General features: G+C 32.4%; 1 protein-coding gene across 1 annotated transcript; it reads left to right on the top strand.

Moving 5' to 3' along the window:
- Positions 1 to 7,347: 7,347 nt before the first annotated feature.
- On the top strand, positions 7,348 to 12,806 carry TRIADDRAFT_53422 (uncharacterized protein; the record flags this gene model as incomplete). Its single annotated transcript, XM_002109937.1, has 20 exons — positions 7,348 to 7,437; positions 8,864 to 8,920; positions 9,163 to 9,229; positions 9,327 to 9,419; positions 9,885 to 9,973; positions 10,110 to 10,183; positions 10,292 to 10,387; positions 10,475 to 10,548; positions 10,631 to 10,671; positions 10,781 to 10,882; positions 10,963 to 11,026; positions 11,118 to 11,167; positions 11,310 to 11,421; positions 11,527 to 11,579; positions 11,676 to 11,739; positions 12,072 to 12,147; positions 12,224 to 12,300; positions 12,404 to 12,505; positions 12,589 to 12,635; positions 12,717 to 12,806. The coding sequence occupies 20 exons, from the start codon at positions 7,348 to 7,350 to the stop codon at positions 12,804 to 12,806; spliced, it is 1,518 nt and encodes a 505-aa protein (XP_002109973.1).
- Between the last annotated feature and the right edge of the window lie 236 nt (positions 12,807 to 13,042).

Raw genomic sequence — 13,042 nt, 5'->3', positions numbered from 1 at the left:
AAACTATCGCAATCATCGCTATGTGATCATTAAGTCATTTATAGGAACATAATAAGGGCATAATATTCAATTACACCTATTGGCGAGCTACTGTTGCATATATATAGGCTACAGTTATCAGTCCCAGATCATAACTTAATCTAATATTTACCGGTGAAGTGCTAGCTAACAGCAAGTTAAAATTTAAAAAAACGCAATTTAATAAACGATTAATCATATTAATTAGATTGTATAAATTATTCGTACACGGACCGTATCCGGACTATTTGCAGTTACGTTGAACCAGTGACGTAGACAAAGATGAAATCTTCGCTAGCCATTATTTTCACATTACTCGTTTATTTCGTGGTTACAATTTTTGCACAAGGCTTGGAAAGAGAGCGTGATCATGAAGTATGGAGGGCTTTCATTTTAAGCAAATCGAGAGAAGAGTTTCTTACACGCTTGGTAAGTGATGAAAAATACTTTTGGGAATGAAAATAAAAATTTTTTTAACAGTATTGCTCAATCTAGTCGATGTCGATTTGATGTCAGTTGCTCTGAATTAACTAATTTATTAAAATCGCTCGTATTTTAGAATCAAGCAGATTGTAGAATAACTCATTGCGATGCAAATACGAAATGTCCGAATGAATGTTTGCTGGGTGGATTAACTTGCAGCAGTCAGTCCTTGTGTAATTCTGAATTGTATCATTAACTGTAAAAGGGGTACAAAATTTTTTGATTAGTATTACGGTATTACCAATAACTAAGAGGTCCAAAGATTAATTTAAAGATAGCAAGCTCTTAATCTACACACCCTTTATATTTTCTGTTGTTAGCAACACTAGTTAAATCAAATTATTATGTTAATGATATTCAAATCAACTTGTTTCATTCATTCAAATTCTAATGTCTGGACAAGACACTGCATATTTTTCGTAACCTAGAAAATCCTAAATCATCTTTAGCTTTATAAGATAATAAAATAAAATAAAACAGCAATTACAGCCTTTCATCATACTTCATTCTCACTTATTATTAATATGCGATCATACTACAGTTTACTTTTTTGCTTTACCTGCAAGTACTTAACATGTACCGGGATATGTACTGTAAATGATAGAAAAATTCATAAATGTTATAGCTAATCATTGATAGGGTCAACTAGTCTTTGGCAAGGCAGTTATCAATGCTAAATAAGATTGATTGTTAGCAAATTTGAATGATGGTAATATTTTAATTTCCATAGTTTATCATGTCTGTCATATCAGTTGAGTCTTTCTTTCTACGTTCATATCATTTAATAAATAGGTTCAGCTTAAAGTACACTTGTGCGAATATTACGTATTTGTCAATAGAGTTTCCATCATCAAGCTGAGATCATAGTTAACTAAAGACCATGATATTTTAATGCGTTCATATCTAGTTGTACTTCATCGTGGTATCTATATAATTTTTTCCTGTCCAATCATAACATTTTGTGATATTTTGAGTAAATGAATGAATGAATGAATATGTGTAGATAATATTCCAAGCTAAAAGATAAGTTAGTATCGATAATGTGCTGAGATATCAAGTTATCATTAATGTCAATACCGTAGCTAGAGCAAATAATTCGATATTCGTCATTTTATTTTATTTACACTTAAAGTTCTTTGGAGAAATTCGACTTTAGATACAGATGATCAATACATTTAGTGTCTTAACTACATAAGACCGAAGCATACCTTTCCGTTATAGTACACGCAAGCAATTTAAATTAACGTGTTTATCAATATATTGGCTGAGTTTGTATACGTAGCCATAAACAAATCGTGTAATATATTTTCCGTCGTATACTTACTGACGACTAATAAAATAATTGGATTCAGTATCAGTTCTTTGTTTAATTATATATTAATCCAAGACTTTGGCCTCCAACTGCTTTTATTTTAAATTCTTTTTTCTAAAACTAGTTCAATGTTATAATAACTTCAATTCACGACAGCATAGTTTAAATGCCATACATGCATGAATTTGAATCAGTATGATTGACAGTGACTGTTGATAACATCATAATTATTTAACAATCATAGCGCTAATCCATCCATTCATGCATTTTAGCGTAATAGCTTGTCCCATCGAGATTATGAAGCTATGGTTCGTCCTTTTTTGGCCACCTGAGGATTATGTTTCAAGTAATCATTGACAGTATAAGTTCATTTTGAGACTTTAAAATAAGAATAATAACAGAAAAAAAATTTTCAAATTTTTTTGGCAGTTATATTGTGACAAAGTGGGTAATGGTTTTCAAATTTATAACTTGTCTGTAATTTCAGTCGCAGTTAAGGTAATGTATGATCTATTACTAGCAAACCAAAGACTTACTACTGTGTATTGAATCAACGCTTTATGAAATTCTTTAAACTGCTATCAAATAAAATGTTAAATGATTCGTTATTTTACGATTACTAAATAAAATTTAATTTAGTTCCACAATAGATAATATATTACAATCTTAGGCATCAACGACTTAAAAATCTAAACGAACAATTGAATAAATCTATATTACTGAACAGAGGAAGACCTTAAATATTTACCACAATTACTCTCTAATGCGAGCGTACAAGATAAACGTTGAGTTTCAACTTTAAATAAATACAAAGCAAATTTGGAGACTTATCATAAAAATGGTAGCTATTATGACTGGTTTTCCGTTATTTTATAGTGGTTTTAGTCAGCAGTTACTGATGTTCTTAATTAGTTGGAACCTCCTAAAAGCGCCACAGCAACTTAAATGGGATCTAGATATGAGCCAAACCTTTAATCTGAAACCATGTAATGTGTCGCTAAAGTATGGTACTACATCTACAAAAAGACACTGTTAGGAAAATCTTCGTCTCTACTTAGTTCTAAAAATGTTTACTAGTTCGATCAATTGAAAAATGATGCGGTAATGCTACTAAAGTCAATTCTGTACTGATTGGATTATTGGCATAGAATTTAACTTTTGAGCCTAAAAGGATGTCATCTACTAGACAATGTATCTAGACAGAGATGATAAAGATGGCGGATAGATAGGATAGTTAATATTGACACTCAGGATATACTCGTATAACAAGGATCAATGATGTCATCTTAATTGGTAATAAAACTATGCTTAATTAATAAACGATCAATTTAGTGAGTTAATGGCTATAACTTTAATAATGGAATATACAAATTTTCGGTAACGTAAATAACTTTGAGTTAACTTCTTCATGAATAAATTATACGCAACAAGATTAATAATATAAATGTTATATATCATTATATACCCTCTTTTTGAAGGAAAATCTTGCAAATAACTATATTCACGCATTAAGAGTACGAAAATAAGCATACTTATTTTTCTAGCCGGTTTGAAATAGTGTAATGCATGTTGCATGTTCTTTTATGCTTGAAATGAAGTTATGTATTATAAATGGGTTAAGATATTATGTCTATTCACGGAAATAAACTAATCTAAAATACCGTAAGTACGCCTTTATTAACTTAACCTAAAGTATTCTATTAATTTTAGAGCTAAAATTAGCGAAATTATTCTATAAGGTCATAAATTGGATACGAAATTTATAACCAGTCCTACAAAAAGTTAGCTCTGATATCCTTATCAAGTAGATACCTTTTAACAAGACCAAGATAACATAATATAGATGATACTTAGAATAATATTACGATATTCAGATTCATGTGAGACAGGTCGAGTACTTCAGATAAGATATTAATATATAATATTTATAATCAATTACACACCGATACAGCTAAATTAAGTATAAAGCTGATACGAAATCAAGATCTTTCATAATTTTACTATTATACTGTTGTGAATGATAACCGATATGGGTAATAATCTATACAGGTTTCATACTGCATGGTAGGGCAAAATAGGTTGTTGATATTTAGGTGAAAAAATTTGCTAAAATTTCAAATATTGTAATTTAAGATTGTCGCTATGGTGGATCTTGAGGTTGATCCGAGATCCTTTTCATAAAATGCAGCTCGCGCTTTACTGCTAGTTAATTGATTTTATTGAAGCTTGATCTGTACATGCATAAGCGGAGTAATTGAATGATCGCGTAAAACAATGCCGAAGAAGTCTTAAGACTTTCCTTTTATAAGATTCTAGGTGTAATAGTAGCGGATCATCTTGTATCATAGCAGCGTCATACTATACAGATATTTAAGTTTACTAAATTGCTAGACACAACACATACAAGTATTTTGATAACATAGCATGTTGATAATTTGTAATTTATGATTATCATAACTTATAACTTATCTATTGTAATTATAATTATCAGACATGATATTACGCTACGGTTTAAACTTAGTGTATAGTGTAATGATATACATACGAATATTTTAATGATTATTCGCGACAGTCGCTCCTTCACAAATTTTATGCTATTAATTCTTATTTTTTACCTTCGTATTAATAGTTCATAGATAAATGATGATATGCGACTTTTATCACATTGTTCTATGATAATTTCGGTTTAATAGATAGCCATTTTACTGCGTTTCAATCGATATACGCACCTAGAAGACGTGCAGTCTTGACACTATCAATTTTTACTTCTTTGCCCTTACCCGCTTATCAATAGCTGAAATCTTCGCTATAAGCGCATTGGCATTAGGGGCGCCAGAACTTACAGTGATATTCCGGATACTTAGCGTAAATGGCTTATTCTCTGACAGGCTATATCCCGAGTGCTATGCCATTTTCAAAGATTCCACATACTTCATATATGGTTTTAATTGCGTTGATGCAATATCTCACTCTTTGGAAATGGTATAAAACTTGGGATATAGTAGAGGCTTTTCAAGTCGAGCAAAAGAGGGACACAAAACAATCGTTCACCGTCGGAAACGGTCATTTTGCGTCCATCTTTTCTTTTGACTAGAGAGGTTCCTGGATATAGGCTGTCAAAGTGGTACACCATTCCATATGCCTTCTATGCTAAGTATTCGAAAATCACTATGTTTTCTAGCGCAGTCTATGATTGGTATGCAATGTGCGTAATCACGGTAATTAGTGTATCCTCTCATCTACTAGCAATATCGATGCAATAAATGTCCCTATAATACAACGCTAACTTTATGGGAAGAATTAAAACACCATGTACGAGTATTTCCTACTCTTACTATATCGATAGATATCGATACAGTAAATTTCCCCACAGCGCAGCGTCAATTCTACTGGAAGGATTGGAATGCCGTGTACTTCCTACTCGTACTATTTCCCGAAAGCAGTGATTCATAACCTGCATATTTATATTATAAAGCTTGTATGATCAAAAATTATGGAATACTCGTATAATCCCACTCCCGCGGTTCTGATTTCTCTAGCCTCTATCATTCATGTTATAATCTGTGTATGTATCGTGCGCTATGTCATTGAGTCAATACTGGGAACTAAACATGGAAGCGGGTGCAAAGTAAACAATGTGAACTCGCTATACCAATATTACCTCCTTAATAAATACTCGTATAATGCGAAAGTTGATGAATTTTCCAATATGTATCTAAATTTACTACCTTTGCATTTCTATTCCACACTGTTTTAGCCAATATCGAAGAAGTTTTACGCCTGTATATACAGTATCATTATGCTCTGTTTACTGTACTGTATTTATTCAACTTCCATATAGATTTAGGGATACTGAAAGGTTGACAAAATTGATGGAATTGCCATGTTTTCTGCTAGCTGCAAATAAAAAACGATATCCATATAGTGTACTGTATACAGATGGAAGGATCCTAATTTTCTTTTACTGTAAAGTATAGAGCACTGTAGAGTAGTCTTCACTTTGAGTTCGTTTTCTCTACTTGTATAATAATCAACATCTATTTGATCCTGTTCGATATACCATGTACTTGGTTAGTAGAGTCTTCTACTGTACAGCATAATAATCGGTATCCTTCCAAGTCAACCCGAAACCCGACTTGAAGCCGACTTGAGGGGAGATTCGGTTCAAAAATCAATAATTTGATCGGGTTTTATCGGTACCCGACTTGAACCTGACTCGAGGGGGATTCGGGTTAAGAATTTCTAGAGTGATAGAGTAAGTGTTTGTATAATATAGCAATTACACTCATTTCGGGTTCAAAAATGAATAATTTAATCGGGTTTTATCGGTACCCGACTTGAAGCCGACTCGAGGGGGGATTCGGATTAAGAATTTCTAGAGCGATACAGTAAGTGTTTGAATAGTATAGCAATTGCACTCATTTCGGGTTCAAAAATGAATCATTCGATCGGGTTTTATCGGTTTCGTGTTACATTTTACTCCATTTAATGACTCTAAATTGATCGCGAATGTACTGTACTACGGCAACAAAACAACGACATAAAAAGGGAGACTTGTACACTCAATGTACATACAGTACAGGAATATACTACAGTAGAAGAGCGTACAATAGACTAAGAAGATGATGAAATTGCGGGGCTAACATACAGTACCCTAAGTCCCCAACCCTAACATTTTCGTTCTATATGTGATCGAAATAGATAACTTTCATTTCCAGAAAGCGCTAAGCTGTCATTGAGAGAGAAATACTTCTCATTGCCCTTCCCTACGTATAAAATGGTATAAAATGACACAGTATCCGACTGCAGTAACAACTGCAGAAGTATATACTTTCATTTCCAGAAAGCGCTAAGCTGTCATTGAGAGAGAACTACTTTTCACTGCCTTTCCCTACGTATAAAATGGTATAAAATGACACAATATACTTTCATTTCCAGAAAGCGCTAAGCTGTCATTGAGAGAGAACTACTTTTCACTGCCTTTCCCTACGTATAAAATGGTATAAAATGACACAATATACTTTCATTTCCAGAAAGCGCTAAGCTGTCATTGAGAGAGAAATACTTTTCACTGCCTTTCCCTACGTATAAAATGGTATAAAATGACACAATATACTTTCATTTCCAGAAAGCGCTAAGCTGTCATTGAGAGAGAAATACTTTTCACTGCCCTTTCCTACGTAGAAAATGTTATTGCAGTATCCGAGTGCAGTAAGAACTGCAAAAAGTCCTACAGTGTACAGTACTAGCAACTTTCGGGAGTACTGTACTGTACACTGAAATCTACTGTACAGTACTGTACTGTACTGTATGTTGGCCCAGAAGGGAGTTGGCGTACTGTACCGTAGTAAACGCATAAAACTCGATGTCGTACAGTGTTTAACTCCTATGCTGCACTGTACGGTATGCGTGGTTGCACAGTAAGGTACAGCACGGTACGGTAGTTTATTCTGGAAATCGAATAATTTCTGGGGAGACTTTGCCCAAACTACTGACCAGTATTGTCGAAGAATTAGCAATATCGGCTCAAGACTATGGCGGACAGACTTACTGGATTGCAGGCTTTTCATCATTATTTGTTTGGACCTAAATTGCACTATATTTATGGTACTAAAGATAAAAAGGTAATGAAAAAGTCCCTATCCTAGAGTAACGCTACAGTTAAAAAGAGTCCAATCTTTGCTTGCAAATTGCATTTAGGTGCTACCTGTGCATAACACATAGACTACAAGTACATCCACTTCTAGAATCTGTCTACACTTGTATAATATCATCTCTACATGATCAAGGGATTTCTACTCTTATATTCAATTGTACTGTACGACGATAGTAGAGAATAGATTAGCAACGACGGTCTTGAAAATACAATATGATCATATCTCATCGAAAGTAATGACTCTACTGACTACCATGAACGAATAAAGCAATCTAATAAGCGCCTACAATATGTTCATTCAATTCAAGAATAATATATTATCAACTCTCGATACACTAGTATCAATGTGTTGGAAATGACAGCCATTGTTATCAAGAATCTCACAAATGATCGAGCGATATTCATCAGTCTAATGATAGCAACGAGCAGTCCATCCAGATAATCTCTTCATTCAACCAAAGAGCATCTTGTATTCGTACTACAACTGAACGCCTGTGTGTAAAGTGATTGTCACTACTCTTGACAATTCAGACACCGATGCAATGATCAAAATTGGATATCCTCGTGCTTATTCCATCTCTTAATAGTACTGCACAACTATAGCAAAAGTTTATTCTAATTAATTCTTCCAACGATTCTATCCTATTTAGTAGAGGTATCTCTGTATGTCCTTATTTTGATTGTCTTCTATGCGAATTTATACCTACACTGCAAAGTGGGGTTATCATCAGATCGTAATTATACTATACGGCATACGGCAGAATGAGGATTATTATATCTTACAACGAATCAATTAATTCACTTCTCGTGATCGACGATAGTATACATACAATAGTTATTGATAATTTAGTGATCCTCTGATTACTGGCAATTTACATTTACTATAATATAATGAAAATTAAACCATCTTACCAAATTTCTTACTATACATAGAATACGGTCAGCTACTAGAGCAGTGATATTCTCGTCGGATTGTAATTAATTATTTACTATCATTTAGTCTCATCGAATAACATCTACTGTATAGCGTCGCTTAAATGGATGAGAATAATAATCACCCGGAATTGAAGAATCCTGTTATACTATGATGATTAAAGTGTTAGCTATCTGTTATGTGCATATACGCATGCATACGTAATCATAGCAAGCCAAAATGAAATAATATTGCTAGCAGCCGTTTAGAACATTTCTTAGGTGTATTATTATTAAATTATACCAATTTATATGTAGGGCATTATAAAAACCTAAGACTAATATGCAACGTATATGATGTGATTCATATTCATGTCCATTTATAAACGTGTATTATTTTGACCTTGTTTACGAAATTGCGTATAAGATAAACTCGATTCTATGGTAAATATTAATACAGATTTTGTGACATAATTTACTAGGGTAACAAGTATCACGGTAATGCGATTGAGCGTCACTGCAACAGGCTATTAAGATTGGTAAGGAAATGTGATATGTCCAGTATGCAGGGCTTGTAAAATATTGATGAGTATGTATATATATATATTTGCAGTGTATCTGCAATATACATACTGTGTCGAAGAAGTTCGAAATTTTTGTATAATATAATTGTGCGTAAAAATATACAGACTAGTATTACTGTAGATTATGGCTTCTTTCATATATGAGAAATAAATAAAAAATTTAAAGTTCTCACCACTGTAACTAATTGCAATTATAGATATCCTTTGTAACAAATTTAGTCTATTATAACTTGCCCTTCATTGGCATTTACCTATATCGAAACGGTAAGTCAAGATATGAGATTATATCGTTGATTAACTGTAATTTAAAATACACAAACAACCCTCTTGAAAATTGCTTTCTTAATAATTCTTATTTTAGACTACACTATTCATCAAGTACTAGTACCGATTTTGAGTAAACAAGCTTTAGGATCAATTGGCACCTTATTAACATCGCTATACTTATTAAGAGGTATTGAATCGAATGCATAAACTAGATAATTACATTCTACAACATACAGTATTAATCTTAATTAATAGAACATATCACTTATTATAGTATTTAATAACTACTAAATGCCTTAAGGTCATATATCAATTATAATGACACAAGAATAAGATCTAATGATAAAAGGAAGTAGAAAATTGTACATTAGTAGTAAATAATTACCAAAGATCTATGGGTAGGTATTGTAGCTAAAAGCAGTTCATTATTCGAGACTCATCATTTATCACTACTTAATGAATACTATGCATTACAGTACATCTGTGTAGTAAAACATATGTTGTCTGTCAATGTGAAATTTATATATCGTTCTAGATCAACTATCTCAAGACGCCTTTTTTTATGATAAGATGTGAAATTACAATGAACAATTGCTCGTATATATAATATCTAGCATCAGAATAATAACGTTATCTATTTGTTGACCGGCAGGCCTAGCACGTTATAACGATAATGAGTACAGCAAATTTATCAAAATCTTGAGAGAATCGGAGAAGAGTGAACCAAGTTCAAGAGCTAGGGTATTACTTTAATCGTGTTTTGAGTATCGATCATTGACTGGTATACCTGTCAGAGTGAATGTGTCCTTATTAATAAGAAAACTTATACTTTATGTTTTTCTTAACTTATAAATCTGTGGTTGTATTTTTAAAACAGAATATGCTTGCTCAATACGACTTTGACTTTAAAGCATGGCCTGTTGACTATTATAAGCCTGACTGTAAAACTGGGTAAGTTTGGTATATTCTTAATTTTTCATGTTAGATTAATTGTTTAAATGATTCAATTCCATTTATTTTTTTATATATTATATTATATACGCTTTCTGGTCTATGTAGTGCTCAAACGAAATTAACTCCAGAATCGTGCAGTAATAAAAATGGTAGTCGTAATCCAGGTTCTGTAGTAAACAACTATCCTATTGAAATTACGAAGTAAGTATTGTACGTATACGTGTAAATGTACTAGACATCATATTCGTACTTAAAAATTCAATTATTAAGTAGTGAATATGCTATCAGGTATTGTTTAGCTCATTTATTCGGTCGAAGGGCAGTTTTTCCTGGGTCTACGTCTTTTCTTCAAGCAGTCATAGGTATTGTTGATATCATAGCTATTAGTTATCAATAAAATATCTTTTGTACTCTTATATTTTTATAATAACTCAACGTTAACAGGGGAATATCTTGATGAGGGACGTCGAAAGCTCGTTGAAGAGGTCTGTAAAGTTGTAATGATAACCTGACGCTTTTTCAATACTTCAATAAACAGGTATCGAAAAGCACTACAGTGTATAATTAATAATCGGTTATAATAATTATTATTAGTTTGGTGGTAAAAGAGCTAAACTTCGAACGGCTGACAGTAATAATCTTGACTCTGTATTTGTGGATAGACGAAATAGTATTGAAGAGAATGGTGAAATCTTGGTATGTAATATTAATATTACGTTGATCTTGTAAATGAAAAAATAGTATTTAACGATCGATAAAATTTCATGTCTATTTAGGTTATTTGCTCGGAAGGTAATGCAGGATATTACGAAGTTGGTTGCATGGAAACACCTTTAGCATGTGAGAAATCTATTCTTTTCATTAGAACGTAATGTATCCTTGAATAATTCAAAGATTTTATTAATTCATGTTGTTAATGTCATTCAATCAGGTGGATATTCCGTTTTGGGATGGAACCACCCTGGGTTTGCCAATAGTTCGGTAAAGTTATTAATAGATTTATGAATAATTACACTAAACTACCAGCAATCGTATGATTTGTTTCATTATGTGATATATTAATGTACAAAGTCAATTATAGATATGGATCTGTTTGATAAACGGGTACTCTTTTAATTTGTAGGGCTTGCCGTTTCCCAAATCTGAAAAATTAGCTATTGATGCTGTAATTTCTTACGCTGTGTCATCACTAAAGTTTGAGATAAAAAACATTGTATTATATTCGTGGTCGATAGGTAAAATTCTTTAATTTACGATTAGATTCATTTACCGTTCATGTTCTTTAGCCTTAAAATAGTACTGGCTTATTTACACTTTTTTTAAATTATAATTAATCATAGGAGGTTATTGTGCTTCTGCAGGCGCTATGTTATACCCGAATGTAAAAGCAGTTGTTAGTATTCTTTTGATATTGTGCAATATTTCATATTTAGCAAAGGGGTGCAAATTTTTAATGCTTTCTTTAATTCCTTTAATATTTACATGGTAGATCTTAGACGCCAGCTTTGATCATTTGATTCCATTAGCAGTCGACAGAATGCCCGAAAGTCTCTGTTAGTTAATTTTTCGAACAAATTTCACTCGATATAGTAATATCCTTAAATGCTATTATTATTTCTTATTAAGGCAATTTAACGAAGTCAACAGTTACGGACTATCTAAATTTGAATATTGCCGAACAGTTATCAGAGTATGACTAAATTGATGCATGTATTCGATATAATTCGAGCTTGCAATATTAATTATAACGTTTGATGGTTACAATTTGAAAGGTATCACGGGCCTGTGCTATTTATAAGACGCTTACGCGATGAAATAGTTTCTATTGTGTAAGTAGACTATGGTTAAATTTAATTTATCAAGTACTCTGTACAATCTAATCTAGTATCCCTCTCAACCAGACCTGGGGACATTCGAACAAATAGAGGAAACGACTTAGCCATACAATTGCTAATGTCGAGGTTCGCGGTAGTAACGTTTTATCTTCATCACATTAAAGAATGAAGGCACTATACGCTTAATTGAATCCAATTTTAGGTATCCCTATTTGTTTGATGATGAGAGCATGCCAATTATTCGTGCCTGGCTCTCGGCTGATGACAAAGAAGGCAGAAGTAAGCGACTTTATCTATCCTGTTTGGATTTTGCAACTATCTGATTTATGGTGTCGACGTGCTAAATTGATGTAATGATATTATTCCGATCTATCTCTTGTAGGAGCTGTATGGGATAGTCTTAATTTTGAGAAGGATATCCGTGCTGAGACTTACATGGATCAGTACGTAATTAAACATGGAATTCAATTTCCGATGGAAATAGGTAACGTATTTATTACAATTTACTATTACATTACTTTACTTTAATTGTACTATTATTCAACCTGTATTATTTACTTATTTAAGGAAAAGATTTGGAGTTTGGATCAAAAATTCAAATACTTTTATTTTTAGTTAGTAGAAATTTTTATAACAGATATGATATTATATATTTTTAAGAGTCTAAATCCTCTACATTGTATTACCCATATTAGGTTACGAAATATGTCATTGATTTTGAAGCAGTACATTGTCAGCCGCTTCCACCAACACACTTTCAACTACCTTGGTTTCATGAACCATAAAACGTTAGATTCTTGGCTCTATGTTACATATAAATATATATACATATATATGTACACGTATATAGGAACTAATATCATGCTAATTAGCTACGAAGGAAAACTGGTATTAAGTATTACTTAAAAATTTATAACATTGCTGGTATCGTTGCACTTTATGCTACGAATCTCGAATAATTTCAATGGAATGGAAAGTGTATAAAGCTGTGTTTATTTGATCTTGCTCAAAAATATTGGCA

This window comes from Trichoplax adhaerens, genomic scaffold, assembly GCF_000150275.1.
Source record: "Trichoplax adhaerens TRIADscaffold_2 genomic scaffold, whole genome shotgun sequence".
NCBI classification, from domain to species: Eukaryota; Metazoa; Placozoa; class Uniplacotomia; order Trichoplacea; family Trichoplacidae; genus Trichoplax; species Trichoplax adhaerens.
The sequence above is the reverse complement of the archived record's forward strand: the minus strand, read 5'-3'. Positions and strand labels throughout refer to the sequence as shown.